Source organism: Pan paniscus, chromosome 12 (assembly GCF_029289425.2).
Source record: "Pan paniscus chromosome 12, NHGRI_mPanPan1-v2.0_pri, whole genome shotgun sequence".
NCBI classification, from domain to species: Eukaryota; Metazoa; Chordata; class Mammalia; order Primates; family Hominidae; genus Pan; species Pan paniscus.
Window position 1 is genome coordinate 117,153,250 of NC_073261.2, and position 25,387 is coordinate 117,178,636.

Here is a 25,387-nt window from a genome sequence, read left to right on the forward strand (position 1 = left end):
TGCAACTGGAGGCAGGGAGTAGAGATCCTGTCTACCCTGGGGTCCCTTGAAGATGGGCCAGCCTAAGATGAGAAGCCATTACTCCCACAGCACCCAGACGGAACTGAGTGGGCAGAGGTCTCTTGCCAGCGTCTGCAAGGCCTCAAATCTGCTTGTCCTTGGGTGCACGTGGCTCCTGGACACGCCGCAGCGTGAGGCTGGCTGGTGCAGCTGGAGAGGAAATCACGCCCCAGGGTGCCCGTTCCACCTGAGCAGGCAGCATGCTTCACAGCCCAGGAAGGACTTCCAGGGGCACCTGGTGAACTTGTGCTCTGGCACTTTCTATCACACTGCCTCCCTCCTGCTCCGGCTCCAGTTCTGCCCACTGTACAGGGCCTAGGTTAAGGCGGGTGCCTCAACTTCCCCCGGCACATGCTCCCCGTCCACACAGCGCTAACCTGTGCACTGAGCTCACTGCGGTGCTGGCTGACTTGTGTGTGAGACACGTGGTCTCAGTGGGTTCCCTCAACAGTGCCATGAGTTTTCATCCCCACCTGTAGGCACAACAGGCCCTCGAATAACATCATTTTGTTATAATGTTAAGAAAAAAATCAATTCCCAGGCAGGGTCCCTGTCTGTGTGGAGTCCACCTGGGTTTTCTCCGGGCACTCCAGTTTCCCCCACATCCCAAAGCTGTGCACGCTGGGCTAACTGCTGTGTCTCAAAGGCCCCACTGCGACTGGGTGTGGATGTGGGTGTGACTGCGTCCCACAGTGGGACGGGGTCCTGTTCAGGGCTTGTTCCCACCCTGGACTTCAGCTGCCAGGACATGCTCCAGCCACCTGTGACCCTGAACTGGAATAAGTGGGTGAATCATTATCTTACTGGTTTTTATGATCTTTCTTTATCCCACTTAGTAGCCAGAATCTTTCCTAAATGTATGCATCGCTCATATTTCAATGTTTAATATTAGAAGTGTTCTGGGCCTTTATTCAAAAGTTTGGTGATGTTCTCATGATCAGAAATACATAGTAGGAACTGAACTCTGGTTTACATCAATTGGCATAGGGTAAAACTGGTTTCTTATACATCATTTTGCTTAAAGTCACAAGTTTCCAGAAACCTTTGAGTTTCTGGAACATTCAGGATTTACTGTACACTGAAGTCCATAAAGGGAAACTGGATTCTGTTTCCTCAGGCAGCTGGTGGGCCTACAAGGGAAGACCCATTTTATTCCTGGAGGTTCTCCTCTTAGGGCCTCCAGCACAGTGTGACACCCAGGGAGATGCTCCATTCCTGGCCTGGTGAGTGTCATGGTGGGCAGCCCATTTAATGATGTAAATGCCTCTTCTGACAGGCAGTTAGACTGGACAGTTGTCCAGTTTCATGCACTTTCAATCATCACTGTGGGACAATCATTACTGCGACCTCCACAGGAAAGGGATAGAGAGAAAGTGGACTTCCTTTACTTGTTTTTTAATGTATTTACTCATCTGCCCAGGGCTTGGAGGCCCCGAAGGCAGCTCCTACACAAACATGGGCACAGGTCTGTTTAACTCCACACATGCCCCCTGGTTTTGTGAAGGAGGTTTGCTTTGCTAATGTGATCCCTCAGATGGGGTTTCACCGTGTTAGCCAGGATGGTCTCGATCTCCTGACCTTGTGATCCGCCCAACTCGGCCTCCCAAAGTGCTGGGATTACAGGCGTGAGCCACCGCGCCCGGCCCTCCCTCTTTTTTTTTAATGACAGGCTTTTGCAGAAAAACAATTAACATAATGATACATTTGGTGTTCAGAGGAGGGGCTCTCCTTACACTTCTCAAGGACAGGGTGTGTATAATGGTCCCAAGTCACAAGGAGAAACAGTTCTGGCTCCTGTGAGCAAATACAAGCCTAGCTTCCCTGCTCCACCTCCCCTAGTTACACGTTCCTGACACCCCCAAGATCCATCTTGGGATTCACAGGCCACTAGAGGGTGTCCTTGGTTTCCCCTTCAACAGATTTATCTGCAGATGGTGTGCTGTTCTGAAATAAAGCTAGAAGCAGTGTATTCCTTTTCATCTGGAAGTAAAATACTAGCTTATTTAAGCAGGCACAGAGCTGGGAGTACTTGTTTGACTCGCTGATTCATTAAATAGTCACTGGTTCACCATAAGCAACATATTACGGTGGGAAAAACCAAAATGAGTAAGAAGTAATTCATCAGAAAAATATATGTAAATGCCTGAGTATACTATGAAGTGGGACAAAATGTTTTAAAATAGAGCCAAATGCTATAGGAGCACAGAGCCAAGAAAGTAATTTCAGTTGAGAAGGAATGGAAGTAGCTGATGTTTCGCCATCACACGGGTCATCCGCCCTCATTTTGAAAAAAGCCCGGGGTTGGGGGATGTAGATTTCTTTTTCAACAGTGCCAAGGCTGGAGGAGGGCTACAGTGCAGACAGAACGTTCATACTGAAGGGTTCCACGTTGACAGTGTTCGTTTTTTAGAATCGCCTAGCCCCAGAACAACCAAATGCCCTGCTTTTGTTAGGTACCCCTGGTGCTTGGAAGAAATGACACACACTTTGCTCAGAACTGACCGATATGACAGCATTACAGGGTGCTGGTACCGTCAGTGTGAGATGAAGCAGCCGAAAGAGCAGGTGTCAACTGCACAGCAGGAGCTGACCTCGCCATGCTGGATTCACGACGTTTCCTTCACCAAGCGGGACCCTCAGGCTCACCCAGGAAGAGCTCCTTCACCTTGAGTAACTCTCCACTGAAACTTAACTGGAGAGGACCCTCATTTTCAGGGTGTATGGAATCAATGCAGGGTACAGATGTGACTTCTGTCGCCCACAGGAAGAAGAGCAAGCAGGGCAGCTAATGCCAACCAGGCACTAAAACTAAGCACCACATGTCTGACCCCATCATCCCGCTCGTGCCCCCAATGCCTCTGTGAGGGGGAACGTTATCTCCCTTTTTTTATTACAGAGCTTAGGCTCAGAGAAGTTAAACAATCTGCCGGTGTCCCATGGCTCAGATAAGGACTGAGATGTCTATGTCCCTACTGCCTCTCTAGGTTTGGGTAAAAATATAGATTTGAAACTTAGATCCTCATCAAGAGAGGATGATCACATTGTCAACCTCATGCCTGGTATGTAAAACCACACGTTATCCAATTCTCAAGGAAACGCGACACCACAAACACTTGTTACAGGATTCAAACATAAACTGACTTTAATCCAACAACAACTAAATCGCTCACCTGAGATACCTGATACCTGAAAGACTGTAATGGACATGGTCCCTGTTCACTCCCTCGCAATGTTCTGGCTCTTTCACTGTATCAAGTTACATCAGCAAAACGCAGAAAGAATACAGGTCCTGCAATCTCCGTTTCTCAAAGACATGCCACACAAAATGGTTAAAAAAAATCTAGGCCAGGTACAGTGGCTCATGCCTGTAATCCCAGCATTTTGGGAGGCCAAGGCGGGCAGATCACGAGGTCAGGAGTTCAAGACCAGCCTGACCAACATGGTGAAACCCCATCTCTACTAAAGATACAAAAAATTAGCTGGGTGTGGTGGCATGCGCCTGTCCCAGCTACTCAGGAGGCTGAGGCAGGAGAATCACTTGAACCCAGGAGGCGGAGGCTGCAGTGAGCCGAGATCACATCATTGCACTCCAGCCTGGGCAAGAGGGTGAGACTCCATCTTGAAGGGGAAAAAAAAATCTAAATTCTCTCCCTTTACAAAGGGTCCATACACTACCACCTATTTGTGAAACCACCCTTAAAGACACTGTTCACTGTTGCTCACTGTCCTTTGGGAAGACTCGTGTCATTAATTCTACTTCAGGCTTATTCCACAGAAAATGCTGTTTCTGTAAATGAATTTTTAAATACTTTTTCTTATCACATATTTTTCATTTTTCTCTGTCCTGCCAGGACACGCTGACCCAGCCTCACCACTCAAATGCAGGTGCTCTGTTAACTGGCCCAGTAGCCTCTCTCCTTCCTTCCGTCTGTTTCACTTTGCATCACAACAAAACAGGTAAACCACCCATGTCCCCCTATAGACATAAGAGCCATAATACTAAACAGAGCTGAAGTCTAAGGCGAGCAGGACACCCACTGCCCGAACCCATGGGTCTCCCTGTCCACCTCTTCTCGAAGACTAGTGTGACATGGCCACTGACACTCTGATAAGATGGGCAAGAACATTCCTTGTTGTCAGCTCTGCACCAGGAGACACAAAAGCTTCTCCGCTGGCCAGGCACGGTGCCTCACGCCTGTAATCCCAGCACTTTGGGAGGCTGCAGCGAGTGGATCACCTGAGGTCAGGAGTTCGAGTCCAGCCTGGCCAACATGGTGAAACTCTGTCTCTACTAAAAATATAAAAATTAGCCAGGCGTGGTGGCATGTGCCTATAATCCCAGCTACTTGGGAGGTTGAGACAGGAGAATCGCTTGAACCTGGGAGGCAGAGGTTGCAGTGAGCCGAGATCGTGCCACTGCACTCCAGCCTGGGTAACAAGAGTGAAACTCTGTCTCCCAGAAAAAAAAAAAAAAGCTTCTCCATCAAGTTTTGTATCAACAATAACACAAACACAAACATTTTTTGAAGGAAGTAACACATTCCACATTTGCAAGGAGGCAAGGACGCTGGCAAGAAGGACGCTACATAATCACATATCTACCACAACCAGCCATCTCGGTGGCTCAGGATTATGCAGAGAGACCAAGACGGGGAAGTGACTCAACAGAACAGACAGCACAGGTGAAAAGTCCAGGGTCTTCCACCCACCAGTGGCGAGTGAGGCTCTCTACATACCCGCTGCACACACGCACAGCATCTGCGAAACCTGCCTGCTTTTGGCTTCTTCCTAAAAAAATTTCTATTTGGTCACCCAAAAGGTTAAAGTGACTAAGAAAACCCAACATAGGCTGATTTATTCCCTAAAGAAGCAACGACGGATGCATCCAAAACTTCTTATTCCCCGGCCTCCCGGGGCTCGGGCAAAGGCAAACCTTTACTCAGCAAATGAGAATAGCCAGTCCCATACTTACATGTCGCTGCCTGGGTTGGGTTTGACTGAGTCCTCAGCTGGTAGGCAACATTCCATGATCTCATTAAAGCCTGCATTCCCAATATTCTTGGCGAGCTGCAAAAATGAAAGTCTATTTCAGGATACTCAATTATTAATACATTCTACTGCTACACATTACCCATCCCCATCTGATGATTTATTTAATGGCCACTAAGAAATAGAGCAATAAAGTGGTTTGCCTTTAATGAAGATGGACAAAACCCAAAGCCCAAAGGTACCCATAAAATTAAAGATAAGAAGCGGCATGCCTATTACAGAGATGCTTTGTCATAAAACGCGCTCTGGATAGAGTACAGACAGAGACAGGGAGAACCAGTAACTTGGTCCAATGTGAATTTCCATCCTTACCCACTCCTCCCAATGACCTGTGCCTCAACCAAAGTGAATCTATTTCACATCCTCAAACAACTTTACTTATGCCAGCTATGAGGTAGTTCTGGTAGAGTGAAGCGGCACTGAGTCAGGAAAGCTAAGACTCAGGTTCAAATCACAGCTCCATTACCGGCTGTGTGACCACAGGCAAGTCAGTTTCCCTGAGCGGCAGAGTTTTCATCAGTAAAATGGGATGATACCTATACTTCTGGGTTGATAAAATTTAGGTAAAAACAGTAAACTGAAACACTAAAAATGTAATGTATTAGCTCCAGATGTAAGGTCTTTACTTGCCAATCAATCTTCTGACATGTTAAACATTAAATTAACACATTCTTTTTTTTGAGACAGTGTCTTGCTCTGTTGCCCAGGCCGAAGTGCAGTGGCATGATCATGGCTTAATGCAACCTTGCTCTCCCCAGGCTCAGGTGACCCTCCTACCTCAGGTTCCCAAGCAGCAGGGACTATAGGCACACGCCACCACGCCCAGCTGATTTTTGTATTGTTTGTAGAGATGGGGTTTCACCATGTTGCCCAGGCTCGTCTCGAACTCCTGGGCTCATGCAGTCCGGCCACCTCAGCCTCCCACAGGCGTGAGCCGCTGCACCTGGCCAGGTCAGATTCTTAAACGTTTAATGAAATAATACCAAAAGGGAGCACCAAGCTCAGTGCTTTGAGAAAACATATTTTCATTTCCATGTTCTGCTGGGGAGTCAGTGACGCTTGTGATATTTCTGCTCTCTATTGATTATGCAGGCAGGCCAGGCATGGTGGCTCACACCTGTATTCCTACCACTTTGGGAGGCCGAGGCGGGTGGATGGGCTGAGCTCAGGAGTTCGAGACTAGCCTGGGCAACACGGTGAAACCCCGTCTCTACTAAAATACAAAAGAAATTAGCCAGGCATGGCGGCGTGCACCTGTAGTCCCAGCTACTCAGGAGGCTGAGACAGGAGAATTGCTTGAATCCAGGCGGTGGAGACTGCAGTGAGCCGAGATCACACCACTGGACTCCAGCCTGGGCGACAGAGCGAGACTCCATCTCTACAAAAAAAAAATTATGCAGGCAAAGGAGTTAACAGACATGCTTTGGGAGAGGCTGCTGCAGCCTGAAATCGGGTCTATCTCTTGGGGGGAACTGACTGAAGGAGAGCCCAAGAGGTCTGGGTTAGATACACTGGAACTTCCTGGCAGCAAATAACATCAAACTGTGAAATGGGCTAGTGGGCTAGTGGAGGATGCAGACGCAATTTTTTAAAAACAAAAGAATTATGCGGGGTAGCCTAATAGCTGGATGATGAGCTTTCCTAATTCAACCCGGCCCTTGACACGTGGAAAAAGCTTTTTCTAGGCGGCCCAAAGCATAAAACATTAACCAACTCCACCTCCTTGCTCAGTCCTGGCTCTGGGACCTCAAGCCATTAGTCAGGAGGCAAAAGCCTAGAGGCTGCGTTGCAATTTTCCCAGGGACAACAGAATGGTCAGGTGGCACACCACTTAAGGTGACAGGTACCTATGCACCAGGAAGCTAATGCCCTGTGAAGGGTTTCTCAGGCAGCTGGTGTCAGATCCAGGACTGAACCTCAATGTCAGAGCACCTGGTTTATAGCCAGGCATCATACAATCCAAGCAGGACACTGTCCCCAGGTGAGCACAATGGTTTTCCCAAGTTGAGTGACAAAAATCACTGTGGCCCCCTCTGTGAGCCAGGGGCCAATCACCCTGATGCCTCCTAGTTTGTGTTAAGCAGATGGGGGTGGGGAGATGGGAGGAGGAGAATTCCCCAGGAATCGAAGAGCTGCTTCCCTTCTGCTTGGACTTGGCTGGTTAACTGAGAGACAGCTGGTCCAGGGAGCCACCGCATCCATGTGTCACACTCATCCAATGCTAGAGAAACGTGCTACCTTGCAGTTCTGCCAAGTTCCAGTTTACGTCTCAGCCCATAGAGAACCTCTCCAGACCCATCGACAAAAGCAAAGCATTTGCAAATGGAGGCTGCAGGTGCCAGCAGGACAGGCAGGCAGAAACCAAGGGGGCAGGAAGGTGGGTGTCGACCTGAGCCCTGGCATCTCCTGCTTCTCACTGGCACCCAGAAGGAATTTGTGGGCTGCACTGAGGCAGAAATTGAGCCAGACTGGATGGAGGAGAGGAGGGAGTGTTTAAGTTCTGTATCACCCAGGGTAGCTCAGCCCAGTCCCTCGCCCTTCCTGTGGCCTCAGGAGCACACTCTGAGCCCCTCGTCTGTGCTGGGCATGAGGCATGAGGCACCCTCCTGCTCTATGGCAGCTCACTTCAACAAGGTAGCGATGAGTCAATAAGAAGCCCTGGAAAAGAAGTTCATCCTGAACACTATGAGGACAGCGGCGCCAGGCCCAGATGAGCAGAGCAGTCCCTTGGCCAGGAGGCCCCTTTTCTTGGCACTCACCATACGGGGGAGTCGTCTGTGTGTGGGCGTCTCCCTCCCTGATGGCCACGCCCAGGACAGAGACACAGAATCACACACCGGTACGTCCTTAGCACCTACCTGAGCAGGGCCCACTGAGCCAAAATGAGGCTTTAGGTTTTATCTGGACATTGTTTTGAGAGTTTGGGGTGGGGCAGGGAAACCTCCTGTCCTGTTTTCATGTCTCCATGGGGAAGGACAACAATTGCTGTGACATTCTTCTCTGACTCACCCCAGGAGAGAACAGGCAAGTGAGAGAAACCAGACTTCCCTGACCGCTGAGCTCAGGAGACCCCAAGGTCAGCTCCTTCCTGATGTTAACTGGGCCCCTTGGATCCCCGAAGGGTGGAGGGCCTGAAGAGTGCAGTCCAGCTCTAAAGTGCAGAGGGTAAAGGCCCAGACAAGGGAAGGGGCTTGACCAAACTGCTGCCTCCAAAGCGAAGAGCACAAAAGGACACTCTGGTGTGCAGGGAAAAAGTTTACATATGATGTCTTTACCTGACCCTTTAAAAGCTCTATTTTTGATGTAGTTTACAAAGTATATATTTCTTAGTAAGTGCAGGTACATCATATGTAAGTAAGTATATGCTTTGGTGCTCAATTTTTTCTGATAGACTTTGTGGTTTAAAAAATGTTCAGAATCTTGGCTTTAAAAAAAAAGGCTAAAACACAGGCTCTGGAGTCTGATAGTTGGAATGTAAATCCTGCACTGGGTAAGTTTCTTAACCTCTCTGGTCTTTTTTTAAAAATGGAGCTCTCCATTTAGGTTAGATAATACAGTGTATGTAGAACACCTACAACAATGCCTGGAGCATAACAGTTCCTCCGTAAATGACCACTGATAGTCAATTTCCTGTTGCCCTAAGCAATTGCTTTTAGTATCTGGGTGGCACATTTCAGTCCTAGGTGAACTTAGAACGACAGTTGTAAGTCGTTAAGTTCTTCGTCTTTGAGGAGCTTTCCTCTCCACATGCTCTCTTTCAGATCAGACTGTGTGTTGACCCGCTTTAACATTTGACAGCTTATTAACAACCGTATGAGAACAGAAATAGAAGTCAAGAAACAGAAAGCTGAGTCAGTAAATATTTGGTAATGTTCTTGACGCCTGTTTTTTAACTTGATGTTTTTTTGTTTTGAGACAGGGTCTTACTCTGTCACCCAGGCTGGAGAGTGGTGGCACAATCTCAGTTCACTATAGCCAACCTCCTGGGCTCAGGTGATTCTCCCACCTCAGCCTCCCTGATAGCTAGGACCACAGGCATGTACTACCATACTCAGCTAATTTTTTTTTTTTTTTTTTTTTGTAGAGATGGGGTTTTGCCATGTGGCCCAGGTTGGTCTTGAACTCATGGGCTCAAGTGATCTGCCTGCCTCAGCCTCCCAAAGTGCTGGAGCTATAGGTGTGAACCACTGCGCCTGGTCTCATAAGATTTTTAAATGACTGACTCAAATTCAATTTCAGAATATCAAGAATTCCTTTATTAACTTCATGTATGATAGTGAAATTGATCATGATAGTAGTACCCTAGTACCAGTGATACTGTTTTTCATATGACCTGAAAAATCAAAGCTGAAATCATGATCTACATTAAGAAGGAAATTTATCTTTTTAAAATCTGTGTTTACCAGAAAGTTTTTCCCAAAGTAGGTTTGCTTTAGAATCTAAAGATACTAAGCTGGTGTGTGCTAAAGTAGTTAAGATGACATGATTCCCCAGAACTAATTAATACTTCAATTATGCAACTTCCATTCCATTGGAAAAGAAGTAATGCTAGGCTGCAGGCGGTTCATGCCTATAGTCCCAGCACTTTGGGAAGCCGAGGCTGGAAGACCACTTAAGCCCAGGAATTCCAGATTAGCCTGGCCAATATAGTGAGACCCTGTCTCTATGGAAAAATTTTAAAAAATTAGCTGGGCATGGTGGCACATGCCTATAGTCCCAGCTACCCAGAAGGATCGCATGAGCCTGGGAGGTAGAGGCTGCAGTGAACCGAGATGGCACCACTGCACTCCAGTCTGGGCGACAGAGCAAGAACCTGTCAAAAAAAAGAGAAAGAGAAGACCTACAAATGACTAACAGGTATATGTATGAAAAAGTACACAGCATTAATCATACAAATCATCAGGGAAATGCAAATTAAAACCACGATCATCTCACACCTGTTAGAATGGCTTTTATCAGAAAGACAAAAGATAACAAGTGTTGGCAGGAATGTGGAGAAAAGGGAAGGCCTGCACACTGGGTGGGAATGTAAATTATTATAATACAACCATTATAGAAAATGGTTATGGAGGTTCCTCGAAAAACTAGAACCACCATATAACCCACTTCTGGCTATTTACCCAAAAGATCTGAAATCAGTTTGTTGAAGACACGTCTTCACCATCTTGTTTACTGCAGCACTATTCACAATAGTCGAGATAGGGAATCAACCTAAATGCCACCAATGGACGAATGGATTTTAAAAATGTGGTATATATACATAATGGAATACTATTCGACCTGGAAAAAAGGACATTCTGTCATTTGTGACAACATGGATGAACCTGAAGGACATTATACTAAGTGAAATAAGCCAGGCAAAGAAAGACAAATCCTGCAAGATCTCATTTATATGCAAAATCTAAAAAAGCTGAACTCATAGAAGTGGAGAGCAGAACTATGGTTACCAGGGGTTGGGGGTGGGCATGTTGGTCAAAGCATGCAAAATTTCAGTTAGGATGAATAAAGTCTAGGGATCTAGTGTACAACATAGTGACTCTACTTAATAATAACGTACTGTATACTTAAAAATTTTGTTTTGAGACAGTCTCACTCTGCTGCCCAGGCTGGAGTGCAGTGGCAAGATCACAGTTCACTGTAGCCTCAACTTCCTGGGTGCTCAGGTGATCCTCCTGCCTCAGCCTCCCAAGTAGCTGGGACCACAGGTACTTGCCACCACTCCCAGCTAGTTTTAAAAAATTATTTGTAGAGATGGAGGTCTCCCTATGTTGGTCAGGCTGGTCTTGAACTCCCAGACTCAAACAATCTTCTCACCTCAGCCTCCCAAAGTACTGGGATTACAGGCACCGGCCACCACACCAGGCTCAAGAGAGTAGATTTTAAGTGTTCTCACCACAAAACATAAGCATGTGAGGTGACAGATATGTTAACTAGCTTGATTTAGTCACACACAACGTATACAATATACTAAAACATCATGTTGTACACTATAAATACATGCAATAAAAAATTAATTAAAAAAATAAAATCCTTTGCTGTCACAGCACGTCACCCTGAAACAGAGGCTGTTCTATTTACCCAAAAGAGGAGAGATGCTACTCCTGTGAGAGAACCTGTCCAGGCTGCACCCACCACTCTCCTTTCACAAGGCACCAAGGGGCCTAATGAACACTCACTATACAATAAAACATACTTCAATAAGCAAGTCAGCCGAGGCCCTGCATGGCATGCAACTCTGAATTGGAAAGGTTCGTAAGAACAGACAACCAGACAGACCATGCATGGCCTCCCTGGGGGTTCACATGCTAGCACATGGGGACCATTTTTCTGAAAGGATTTTGTTAAAGGAGATAACAATGATAACTAATACTTTATGGTTCTTAACGGTGTGTCAGACATAATTCTAAATATATACACACACACACACACGCAGAGAAAGAGATAAGATAAAGAGGTAAAAAGACTTCAGGAAATCCTTCATCCCAGTACCTGATTGTCTAAGCAAAATAAAACAATCTGGATACTTTTAAAAGGCTTGAGGCCAAGCGCAGTGGCTCACACCTGTAATCCCAGCATTTTGGGAGGCCAAAGCAGGAGGATCGCTTGAGTCCAGGAGTTCGAGACCAGCCTGGACATGGCGAAAGCCCATCTCTACCAAAAATACAAAAATTAGCCAGGCGTGGTAGCACGTGCCTGTAGTCTCAGCTACTGAGGAGGCTGAGGTGGGAGGATTGCTTGAACCCAGGAGGCAGAGGTTGCAGTGAGCTAAGATTGTGCTACTGGACTCCAGCCTGGGTCATGGAGTGAGACCCTGTCAAAAAAAGAAAAGGAAAAGGAAAAGAAAGGAAGGAAAGAAAGAAAGAAAAAAGAAAAGAAAAGAAAGAAAGAAGCCTTGAAATTTCCAAGCTTTGCCAATGAATACTAACACCTGACACCCTATGTACTGCTTAACTGAAGGGCTAAGGAATAAGGTTTAGAGCCACGACATCATGACCACACTCCTAGCATACGAAAAATGGATTGGGGGAGCCGTGGGGAGATGTCCACCTCCTGTGAACCACAGAGGACCAGCCAGAGCTCAGGGAAAGCAGGGTTGAAGGGAGTAAATCCTACCTAATTCACTGCTGTCTCTACTTTTCCTGATAACCACTGAGGAAAAAAGCCTTGGGTAAGGGAGAGTTTAAAACTCTGGAAGCAATTAGATTTTGAAAATATCTGCAGACATTGATTAAGCAGGCACTGGCTGATTTCTCATTGTGGGTGACAGCCAACCAAACTTTAAACTCCTACAAGAATGCAGATGGAGGCTCTGGGAGACGGAAATGGAGAATTTAACCAGGCATTAGAAGTCACCTCATCGTTTCATCAAGACAGAACAACATATTCCTTTCACCTTTCTTTGGCGTTTTCTTCTTTAGTAGGCAACTCAGTCTCATGAAGAACATGAAATTTCTGAGACACATTTAAGAAATTATAACAGATGGTGGGGTCGGGCTCCTACCAGCTCATAAGAGTCAACTGTTAAAATTTCAGGAATTTTGCAAGCCAACTGTTAAGCACTGCTACTATTAAAAATTATGCTATATAAACTCATAATTATGTTACATTAATAACTAAAGTATATGCTCAAAACTCATCACTTCCTAATTATACTGCATTTTACTATTGTCCATGTTCATGAAGTTATTTACATCCACTGTGTTTGCATAGTGAATATACTATATAATGAACATCTTTTTCCAACTTCACATTCAGTAATTCACTTAGGTAGCTTGAAACTGGCTATTGTGGGAGTATTTACACCATGAGAACAGGCAGGTTGCAAACCAGGGTTCTTTTTTCTCCAGAGCTGACTGTTAAACATTCGTTGGGGATGGTGATAGGGAAGGACAGTAGAGATGTTTAAATGTTTATCATCTAGCAAGACAACCCACTAAAATGCCAATTTGTGTCCCAGGCTCCTCAAAGGTTTAAGTGTGAGGTCTGGAATCAGATTGAAGAGGCCCACACCCCAGATCTGTCACCTTAAAAGCTTCATAACTAGGCATACTGAAACATTCTAAGCCTCAGTTTCCTCCTCTGTAAAATAGGGATAATATACCAAGGTCATCAGGTTGTTACTGGAGATCAAATGAGCCTAGTACATATAAAGTGGTCTGCAAAATACATAGTACAAAATAAACAATTATTACGTCATCTTGAATCACTTAACACTTTCCATTGTTTTAAGAAAATCAGTAAAAGAAACAACTGCCATAGTTCACCAGTGTTTACTGAAAAGTACTTTGTGCTTCTTTGAAAATGTACCATGACAATCTCCAAACTACGCCATCATCAGTTATCCAAGAGATACCACATGTACACCTGTGCACCTCTCTAAGCTGTAGGTTACGTGCATTATTACATGAACAATAATTGCTGTATGTAACCAGGAAGGCACTGTTTGGAGTTCCTTAGTTTTAAATTTTAAGTGAGTCTAGCTTAGTTTTAAACTGTAAGTAACTAAGGACGTTACTAACTAGGCTGCCAGGATCCACTGTAGTTTCTCCCAACTCTGTCTTTCAAGACCATAAAGGAATTCCTAAAAGACTGGAAAGGTTTGACAAGAGAGTTCAAAATGCATTCGAAGTTCAGACACACTGGATTCGAAGTCATCAATAAGACTGATGGCCCCTTGAGAGGAACATGGTCCACAACTATTGATTTTCTGTCAAGACTATTGCTCTTGACATTAAATTCCCTACATGTAAACTTTTAAATTCAACATTAAAATCAATGGCAATCAATATCTACTTACTGTTTACTGTCAACACCCAGCTATCCCAGGAGAGAATTCAAGAACTGCTTTCTAGGGAAGACAGTCATGAAAGCTCATGTATTAGGTGGCCAGAAGCACCCTGTCTGATGGACCTTGTGGGACTACAGTCTCGATACTCTTGAAAGCCACTTCACAGAAAATGCTTCTGTCTCCTCCTATCTCTATCACATGGCTTAAGTGTTACCAATGAACCAAGAATGAAAGACTTAAGAAACAAAGGCAGTAAAAATGAAGACCAATATCTCCCCCAGTGGGGGACAATCTGGGGTAGGGAGAAGTCGGAGGCTTGAGGCAAGTTGTCACCACAGCCTTGTCAGAAATCGCTGGTGATGAGGGAAAACAAGTACTTTCCTGTCTTTAGACGCTGCATTCCACATCTGTCTAATGGATGGGGTGAGCTGGCCTATGTCACCATCTTACTCCATTTCTGTAGAATCTCACACCACTCTCAATGCTCCTGTTTTGGTTTCACTCCCTTTTATTCATTTAAGAATAAAGTTTTGCAAGAAGAAGTGCCCTCAACCACAAGTAGCTAAAAATGAAGAATTATCAATGAGTTTCTAATTATCCAAACCCATCTGGCAACATATCAACAACCACTAGCTTACCAAAATGGATTAGAATGCCGAAAGTAAAATTTAGCTTACAGCTCATTTGTCTCCAATCTGAAATCAAGGATTTAAAAATTACCAGCAGCTCAGATGTTCCCAGTACATCTAAAGTCAGGGACTGCATCCTGGAATAATGAACCCCCAGCTCTCGGTGGATTCCGGAACACTCGATGCAGGTCAGGATGCCCAGGTTGGTGGAAAGCCATGTAGGATCTGCCAAAGAGAACAGGGCAGATTTGAGCTTCCAGTAAAAAAGAGGGTCAGGAGTCACATCTTTCTTCCTGCATAGTTACTGAACAAGCAGTTCTGAGCATGAGCATTTTCTGATCCTTAACACAGCTGGAAACTTTGTCCATAATTACCACCAATTTACACGCAATACCCAAATATGCACATATCTACTCTCCCTCTTCTTCCCTCTCTCTCCATCTTCCCATCCTTCCATTCATGTGACAGGTGCTGTGTGTGCAAAAATAAATAGGACACACTCCAGTGACCAAGGGCTCCTCAATGGCTGGTGGTGAAAACACACCATGCCCATCACCAACTTGGTCACACTAGCAGAATGCAGCAAGAGGAAAACAATGAGACCAGCCAAAGTCTACTTGTAAAAGGGGAATAGGCTTAAAACATATGCATCTATAGATGCTGATAATAACAGAGAACGTACTATGTACATAAGATATGCTGTGTTCAGCATGCTGGTAGTAGCAATAACAGTTTGTGTTGTTAAGAGCTTCAGAAATCACAGAGCACTTTTGTATCAAATCTAAGAGTTCCATGAGATGACCAGGGCAGGGATTTTTATCTCACTATATGGCAGAGACAGCTTCGCAATGCTCAGGCTCGAGGTCGCCAGGGAGTGCAGAGCAGACTGTGGCCCTGCCTCTACCTGAGTTCAAAGCCACGTTTTCCCCTCACAGCTCGGCTACTCACTAACATGACCTACCATACGTTTAGCAGATGATAGGGACCCACAAAATGCTTGACAGATGAATGTGGAATTTGCTAAAAATGGGAAATTAAAAATAAGATGTCCTTGAGTACATCATCACAACCCATAAATACAATTCTCTTCAGAACTGTTTGTTGCCCTGAGAAACTCATGGCAGGTAAATATCGCAACTTACGGCAGGTAAATATCACAACTTTAGTCAGTAGGAAATCATGAAGTTATTTTTTAAATGTTCAAGTTATTAAAAATGTTATCCATGTTGGAAAACCTTCTTGGCGTCTGTGTCTGCACTTGTGTAGGACGACTCCACTGTATCTATGTGCTTTGCGGAGGTACAAGCATCCATTTAGGTGACTCTACATCATTTTTATATTACCCACATTGTCTTGGCATTTTAAAATAATGAGTACATACCTTTGAGTTCTTTATCAAAGCGTATGAAAAACCCAAATCGTAGACTCTCTTTACCCTTTCTCAAGAAAGACCACGATTCACTACTTATCATCCCCTACCTCATCTCCTGCCAGAAACGTATTTTCGGGTTTTTTGTTTGTTTGTTTTAAATATAGTCTCATTTTGTTGCCCAGGCTGGAGTGCAGTGGCGTGATCTCAGCTCACTGCAACCTCTGCCACCTGGATTCGAGTGATTCTCCTGCCTCAGCCTCCTATGTAGCTGGGACTACACGTGCGCACTACCACGCCGGCCTAATTATGGTATTTTTAATAGAGACGAGTTTTCACCATGTTGGCCAGGCTGGTCTTGAACTCCTGACCTCAAGTGATCCGCCCGCCTCAGTCTTCCAAAGTGCCGGGATTACAGGCATGAGTCACTGCACCCAGTCGGTATTTTTTTTTTTTTCTAATGGATCCAAGGCCAAATACAGTCTTCAGGTTCATGGGAACCTAAAGGTAATTCTCAACTGTCCACTCTATTTTGGTTGTGTTTGGTTTTTTAAGAAAAATTGTCATAGAATTAGAGCAATGAAAAGGGGATTAACCATTCTAGCCAAGCCTCCATCTTTTTCATTTTATAAATGTTCAGAAAATGCACCTGTGTAGTCCCTGACCCCCACTCCCCACCATTGTGTCTCAATTAGAATAAGCAAATTCCTTAAATCACATCCTACTATAAAGCCCCTAATATGCTTTATCAAAATGTAAAAATAAAATCTTATTTCACAGAATGTGTCAGCTGAAAGGGACCTGTCCCTTCACTTTACAGACAGGAAAATCGATGTTTAACAAAGCAAGTGGCTCTCCCAGGGTCACAGAGCCAGACAATGGCTTAAAGCTACTTCAGAAGTTCTGCAAAGTAGGATAAAGGGAGAAGAGAGCAGATTCCAAGCAAGGAAGCCCATCCACATGCAGCCTCTCAGCCCACATGACCTTGAGTTCACCCTCACTGTACCCTTCAGTTTTCATTTCTCAAAAAGCATTTCAAACTTTGCAGCTCTGTCAAACCCTCTTTACTCAGTCCTGCTCTGGGGCCCGGCAGGCAAACATCTTCCCGCCCCTCTCCCCTGCCGCGGTCTGCACAGTTCATTAAGCATTTGTGTAATGGGATGAACTCAGGCTGAGCTGCACTTAATTTCGTGTTTGAAATGAAAGTGAAAATCAATGAATGGATTCTGTGAATCAGAATGGGATTGAAATGTCCTAGAGCCCAGGGTCGGGTGGGGTCCCTGGGTCACCTGGCGCCCCACAGTCACAGCAGACGTCATTGCCCGTCATCCTCTGCACTTCTGAGATGATCTCCTTTGTCAGTTCTTGGACGATGTTATTTTCTCCAGTATTGTCATCCCCCTTAAATGCATTGTTTAAAGCTTCTTCTTTGCTATTTTGCAGCACAGACATCCATCTAGAAAAACAAGAGCGACGTTGTGTTGAATTCCACAAACAACGGGTGAGTCCAGCCCAAAGTCCCACCACCATGTAACTTACATTTGACATTCCTGTTCATCTTCAGCTTGAAAGTGGTAAGTTCTGTCATCTGCATAGCAAGAGGAATTTCAACTGTGAGCCCAGACAGCAATCCATACACAATTCCAAAAGAAAATAGTTTCTAATTAGCCTCTGGAATAATCTTAGCTCTCTGTTAGGAAATTACTGATTTGTATAAAATCAGGCACTCCCTCATATCCTCCAAATGTCTGCCTTCACCAACGGTGGCATTCTAATGCAAAATAAACCTGCACTTTCCCTCATTCAAGTTTTAAAAGACACCACTTCTAAAAACTGAAGCTATTCAATGAAAACCATCACTATCCTCTCAATAGCTTCATTTTAACTCACTACAGAGTTGGCCCCCAAAAATTAATTGTTCAAGTCCTTTGAATAATAAAAACCTTTTTTAAAAAGAATATCTTAGAAGTTTTCTGGCTTTCTTAGAAAAAGATTAGTATGAGAAATTCTAAGAATAATATGCTTTGAGAATCAAATACTAGAAATGTAGCTAAATCAAGAAGAGTGTGTTAAATAATGGTCGAATATAAAATCCTACACTCACATACTGCTGGCGTCAGCACCGTTTTACAAGTGTTTTGCCAGGCTGTGGACCTCTGTGTGTGTGCAGCAGGGAGGCGGCTGTGTGGGATGTGGCAGCATCATTCTGTGCTGCTCTTGCCAAAAACATATAACCTCAATCCACTCATGAGAAAACACTAGAGAAATCCAAATTAAGGGGAGTCTGACCAAAAAACAGGTCAATACTCTTTAAGAAGGCATCATGAAAAACAAGTGAGACTACAGAACCGATACAGACTGCAAGAGACCAGGATAAAATCACAACTAAATGTAACATGGGGTTCTGGATAGAATTCTGGAACAGAAAAAGGACATTTGGGGGAAAACTGGTAAAATCTGAGTAAGATTTTTAGTTAATAGCATCAAACCAATGTTTCCTGGTTTTGATAACTACAGAAATATGATTGGATAACATGTACCACGGACTACTGGATAACCGTATTCAGATGTTAACAGAAGGGAAAGCTGGGGGAGGGATATATGGATATTCTCTGTCTAAAAGCAGTCTAAAACCAAAGCAAAAAATACAATTAGATTTAATAAAGAAAAGCAGGGGCAGGGGAATCCAGCTTTTGCAGATGGCAGAATGACGACAAGTACCAATTCTCTTCTTAGGGAAACACAACGAACATCTGTGCTCCTAAAAGTGAGTGGACACGCCACCTCTCTGTAGTGGTGTTTACTCCTGAAAGCACGTTGGTTCTTAGAACAACTCTTGGTAAGTGACTGGGTGAGGGCTGAAGCCCAGAGAGGCTAAGCTGTGAAAAACAAGCATAGCCAGCAGCAGAACTTGGTTCCTGGACTTCTGGCCCGACCACTTTCTACAACACCATGGCATCTTTTTCTTTTTCTTTTTTTTTTTTTTTTTGAGACGGAGTCTCACTCTGCTGCCCAGGTTGGAGTGGAGTGGTGCAAACGTGCAGTGCACAGCTCGCTGCAGCCTCAATCTCCCAGGCTCAAGCGATCTTCCCACCTCAGCCTCCCAAAGTACTGAGATGACAGGCGTGGGCCACCGCACCTGGCCAATTTCTGCATTCTGACGTGTAAAAACTGCACAAGCAGGAGGCAAACCTCTGAGGAAAAACTTCAAGCAAGAATCCCCTCCACTACACTCTCTTTAAAGATGCTACAAATAAGCGGACGGCTTCCAGAGCTTCAGCCGTGAGGGAGAAGAGCAGGAGGAGACAGAGGGGGCGATCGGAGCACTCAGGTGCTGGTGGCCAGTGAAGGGCAGCTTCTGGCCAGGGCTCTGGCTCTACTGGCCGCTAACCTGCCATGTGGACCTGGAAGGTCATTGACTCCCTCTGGCTCCATCCTACTCAGGGGACTCACTTGGGCCACCTCACAATTCTCCTGTTCCTTCCATCCCGCCCAGGGTGCCTATGGGGTTCGCGGATAATGGCTCAGGACTTGAATTTGCTATGAGTGGGGTCGGTCTGCGGGCAACGGATTGGATGAGCTCCCAGAAGGGCCGGCCTTGCCACAGAACCATCCTCCTAGAAGAGCCCATGCTCATTTACATCTTTTTCTTTTTTTAAAGAGACAAGGTCTCCCTCTATTACCCAGGCTACAGTGCAGTGGCACAATCACAGCTCACTGCAGCCTCAAACTCCTGGACTCAAGTGATCCCCCCACCTCAGCCTCCCAAGTAGCTCGGACTATAGGTGTGAGCCACTGCCCCCGGCCCCAATTCCACCTTCATGAGAATAGGAAGCCCCTGTTTGGGAGCAAGGATGGTAAAAGAGCATCTTGTAGGAAGTAACCGCAACCAGCCAGCCAGTCTATTGCTCTTCTGAGTTCTCTGGGCAGATTCCAAGATGAACTGACCAGATGAGGAAGAGGAGGAATGGGTGACCATGGGGTGCCCGGCAGATGCACACAGAAAATATCACCCTCACTGCCTCAATGCATGTGCCTCCACTTGACTTCCCCAACTGCCCAAATGTCTTTTTTTTTTAAGACAGTCTTGCTGTGTTGTCCAAGCTGGAGTGCAATGGCACGATCACAACTCACTGCAACCTCAACCTCTTGGACTCAAGCGATCCTCCCATCTCAGCTCCCTGAGTAGCTGGGACCAAAGGCACATGTCACCATACTGCACTATTTTTAAATTTTTTGTAGGAGGTCTTGCTATGTTGCCCAGTCTGGTCTCGAACTCCTGACCTCAAGCAATCCTCCCACCTTGGCCTCCCAAAGTGCTTGCATTACAGGCATGAGCCACTGCCTGGCCCACCCAAATATCTTGAGAGTTCAAAAGCATCTTGGTGATGCTCATCCCATGAGGCTGGTGAGGAAGTAGAGAAGGAATCTGAGAGGGGTGAAGACAGATGCTCCTGAATCAGCCAGAATCAGGTCTTGACCCCATGTCCCTCACCTTCTCAGGATGTTCATCAAATCACGGCTTATACTGCAGCCAGGTTTCCTGTGATGACTCTCTGGGGTATCTGGCCAGTTTTCAACCCAAACCCACATACCCCTGCACAAACCATTTTCACTACAGATACTCATAGGAAGGCACCTTTTGAAAACTCACTGAGGATGAAGAATTTGCAGGACTGGAATTCATTTTACCCACTGGAAGACAAGCAGGGAAGGAGGAGGGATGAGAGCTCTTTTCAAAGACGACAAGGGACTCTAGCAAACTCATGACACTGCCCCCAACTGGGCTCAGCAAACCTATCTGGGCATCACAGGCTACAAGTCCTTCCTGAAGATGTTTCAATGCATCAGGCTGCAGCAAAGACACTGGCAGGATCTTGGTAAATATCAGTTGGCCACAGAGCTTGTGTGTGGCCAGATTCACAGAGGACTGCATTCCCACACGTGTAAGGGCTGCAGTAACTCACACCCAGAAGGGAGGCATGCACACTTGCCATCTACTGATCCTCCCTGCTGCCTGCTGTGTTGTAAAAAGGTGTAGGCTGGGAATACATTGGAGCAAGTGCTTCTGCACATATGGCATCTAGCAGGGTCTCCCTGCGGAGCATGCTGGAGGGGCCTGGGGCAGTTGAGGGAAGAAGTCCCTACACCCACCTCCAGGTGATAGGTTCACTATTATTGCTTATGAGTTAAGGATGGGCATTTTAACGCATGGCTTCTTGTGTGTTACCAGTTCAGAAAACGGAAAGGCCTAAAACCCTCTGAGTTAGCCCCAGCCACTGGCAGACATCAGATTACACCATCAGGTTTTCTGAAACTCTTCAATTCAAGCCTTTTTTGCTAGCTAGACACAGGTATCCCAGCAGTGGTGTGTGTGTGTGTTTGTGTGTGTGTGTGTTTGTGTGTGTGTGTTTTAAAGAGTTAGGGTCTTGCTATGTTACCAAGGCTGGACGTCTACTCCTGAGCTTGGGTGATCCTCCTACCTCAGCCTCCTGAGTAGCTGGGACTACAGGATCACACCACCACACCTGGCTTGCAATCACATTTTAAACTCTGGCCAGTACTCAGCATTTTATAACATCTTGTATGAATGAAAGGCAAGCTTTGATGAGAATTTGTGGACCTTACTAGACTGAGTCAGGATGGGTGTTTGACACAGGATAAAGTCCATTTTATTTTACAAATCAGTCTAGAGTCTGAAGAACAGAATAAATGGTACTGGAACCCTCTGCACATATCACAGTGCTCAACCCTCCCCAGAGATTCACACAGAGGGTATGAGAAGGGGAACAGGGAGGATAAGAGCAAGCCATTGTGGGTGAGGTGGAGTGATAATTACCCGCAGTTTGCTGGGAGCGCTGAATCACATAATAAATGACTTCCTAGCCCTCAATAATACAGGTCAACTGACATTTGAAAAGGTAGCCATCTCCCGCTCAGGGGTACTGAGGCACAGAGAACAGCACCGCCTTCCTACAGTACACAGCCCGGCATGGTCCTCTGCAAATGTAACTCTTGCGCCCAAATCCCCAGTGACTGCCTCTTCAAAGGGGAGACTGGCCCTTTCTTCCCCTAGACTGTAACCCTGCCACACAGAACTACCTAGGAAAAAAGGTTTATCTTATTTTCTTTTAGACATCATGGGCCCTTTAATTTAGGGGGTGCTGAGTAAACATTCACCACAATGGATGGTTCTGTGGGGATTCTTTTGTGAACACCACAAAAAGGAAAAGCACAGAGAAGCAGAAAGACTATTCCTGTGGTGAGGAAGAAAAACAATTTCAAACACTGAAGTTTCAAGGGCCCTGTTAAAGACCCTCATTTTAGCATTTCTAACATCACCCAAATTATGTAAGTTCTTGAAAACAGAATTGTCCTCCTTCTCTCTTTTTCAAGTGAAGGAGTTTTAGGCTTGTGGGCTTCTCTTATAGGATCTCCTTATTTAGGAACAGGAATGCTGAGGCTCAGAGAGCCAGGTAATGTCTCAGGACTACAGCGCCCCCAAGGAGCAGGGCCAGCCCTCAAAGTCAAACCCTCAACTAGAAAGGCTGGCAAGCCAGCAGTTACTAATGGAACACAAAGCACGCATATCACTAGAAAAAAGGGTATGTCTCTTCAAAAAGCAATTCTTCCGAATGCAGTGTTTGAAATGTGAAGGACGCCCCAGAGGAGTGCATAAGACAACGTCTCTATGGCGCGGCATCTCAGAGGGAGCCTTACGTGAAATAAGGTCAAAGCACTTCTTCTCCTCAGGGTTGGTCTTCACCTGGCAGGTTAGCAGGTTGAGCTTTGCAGGAGGCCGGTTAGCCTGTTTAAAAGCAAAAAACAACAAAAAAGGTTGGGGTTGGGTGGAAGGAATGGAAAATCATACAGTATCAATCCTCACGAGATACAGCAACAGCAAGCTCTTCACTAGTTTGCAAAGGTGGCCTTCAGACTTGACAGAGGAAGGCTTGACTGGGACAAGTTACAGAGGCCTTTGAACTTCGTCTCCACAGAGGGCAACTGCCTCCCTGCAAGGGCACCTTGGTGGTCTACACAAACCCACCTGGACAAGAGGACAAGCGATGCCAGCTTTGAGGCTGCTGGCAGTGGGTGCCTTCAGATCAAGATATTGCATGGCTAAGCCCAAAACATTCGGTTCTGATTCCTACCAACAACACAGATGATTTGCCAGGTAACTTGGGCACCCAGCTCAATTTCTGGTGATCTTAAAAGCGTTTTTTCTTAGCATAAACCTCACTTCCAGTGAAGGTAATTTCACAGTACAAAAATGGCAGAGAAATTATTTTCCTACTGTTTGAAGTGGTGACAGATAATAGACTCACATTCCTAAATGCCAACCATCCCTGTCACTTAAGTTTCAACAAAACATACTTCATTCACATCTGTAACCCCCAAACCCTCTCCCCCACACACGACACCAAGCGATCACAACATACTTTCATCAGAGGTGTATGAAAAATGGCTATTTTATTACAGTTTCAAAAAAAAGATCATACTTAGTCCAAGAAAGCAAAGGACTGAGGGTAAGAAGATAATTTCAGAAACAAAAATTTCGAACAGCAGAATACCTCTTAGAAATCTTGGAGGAATATCCAAATAGGAGTGGGCTTATCTTACCCACCTACCAAGCTGCTAAAGGAAAGATCAAATAAGAATGTCTTAAACTTCCATCGTTCTTGGGCCCCACTTCCCTTGGCCACCGGTCACTTCAAGATGAAAAAAACCTGAATTTGGGATTAATCCAGATACATACACATATGCATCTACACCTGGACAGACCTGTGAAACCCTCAAGCACTTACAGGCCCAGCAGCTTCCTTCCAGTAAGTCTACAGAGTTAGGGTGGGAGAGTTGAACCCATCCTTGCAGCGTGAAGGATTTGGGTTAATAAATGTAAGTTTGGACTAGTGAAAGTCAGATAAAGTCAGATAAACAGGGTTGTACTAGAGTCTCCTGGTGCGTGGCTGTGTTGGTCTTTTTCCTCTACAGGTTAGTCAGATATTCTCCATAATCTGTAGATATCTCAGAGAATTCCTGGATCGTCAGAAATCAGTATTAGAAGATACCAAGCTCTGCCTAATCTTGTAAATCTGGACACTTTCAAGTGAAAGCACCACTGATTGTGGATTGTTACCAATCGGATTACCTAACTTATCCAGGAAGCAATACAGCAAATGATCTATTTCTAGAAACATGGTTACAAAACATGTATGCAACCAAGTACTTTAACACGGGTGTCAACCCACCCATACGTAGCCTGTGTCTATTCTGTTACCTCCCTGTGATGACACAACTATACATGTGCAAATTTTAGGGCTACTTCCAAATTGTGGGGTCTTAGATATAGGAATAACTCCTATATCTAAGGTTTGTGCGCTTTGATAAATACAGAAGCACCTTCATGGACAAAATAATGACTTTGAATAACAATAGCTACATTTACTCAGCTATTTTTATTATATACCTATACAAGGCAGGCACTGTTCTAAACATTTTTCATGAAATAATTCATTTAATTTTCCTAACTCCCCTTTGAGGTAGGAACTACACCAATTTTGTAGCTAAAGACACTGGCCCGGACAGACCAAATAATCTGGTTGAGGTTATACAGCTAGGGAGCGGGGAAGCTAGGATTCCAACAAGTCAGGCTGGCTCCAGGGCTCGGGGCTCAACTGCCACCCTCCCTGTCCTCGACGTGGGTATCCATGGAAGGCGGTCGCTTGCCTGGACTTATCTTTAAGAGCAGCAAAGAACCACAACTTAAATTACTACAACTCATTCTCCCTCCCCACCTCCACCTTGCAGTCTTTCTTTTTCCCTGTGATATAGGGAAAGGTGTTCGTTCTTAACTACCATCAAAGATAGATTTCTCACTTCGCAGCATACCACAAAATAGAGAAAAATATTCAGCACCTTTATTTGAAGTAGGAATAATTTATGAAGACATAAATGTGCCTACATATTAAAAAATGACAACCATAAGAATGGGTCCACAAAACACACAAGTTGATCTTAAGCAATATCACCAGCAGTTCTGTTTTACATTAATAACTGTTTGCTATTCAGGTTAAATATTAAGTACACAGATTAAGTATTAGCAAACAGTAAAGCTATTAGAAAAATTTATGGGAGAAAATTCTATCCATTAAAATCCTTCCCTGTTGCAATTTGGAAAAATACGGTGTCACCTGGGCGCGGTAGCTCACACCTGTAATCCCAGCACTTTGGGAGGCTGAGGCAGGTAGATCACCTGAGATCAGGAGTTCCAGATCAGCCTGACCAATATGGTGAAACCCTGTCTCTACTAAAAATACAAAAATTAGCTGGGCATGGTGGCGTGCACCTGCAGTCCCAGCTACTTGGGAGGCTGAGGCAGGAGAACTGCTTGAACCCAGGAGGCAGAGGTCACAGTGAGCCATCCAGCCTGGGCAACACAGCAAGACTCCGTCTCAAAAAGAAAAAAACAAACAAATAAACAAACAAAAA

General features: G+C 45.2%; 1 protein-coding gene across 3 annotated transcripts in view; it reads right to left on the reverse strand.

Moving 5' to 3' along the window:
- Positions 1–25,387, reverse strand: part of ASAP2 (ArfGAP with SH3 domain, ankyrin repeat and PH domain 2) — a 199,520-nt gene that overhangs the window by 32,659 nt on the left and 141,474 nt on the right. For all 3 annotated transcript variants that reach the window (XM_034952586.4, XM_055108257.2, XM_034952582.4), the window contains 5 exons: positions 22,616–22,703; positions 17,435–17,483; positions 17,185–17,351; positions 14,618–14,751; positions 5,033–5,127 (listed from right to left, as the gene is read on the reverse strand). In XM_034952586.4, the coding sequence (XP_034808477.1) occupies positions 5,033–5,127; positions 14,618–14,751; positions 17,185–17,351; positions 17,435–17,483; positions 22,616–22,703 (533 nt within the window). The remainder of the gene's footprint in view (positions 1–5,032; positions 5,128–14,617; positions 14,752–17,184; positions 17,352–17,434; positions 17,484–22,615; positions 22,704–25,387) is intronic.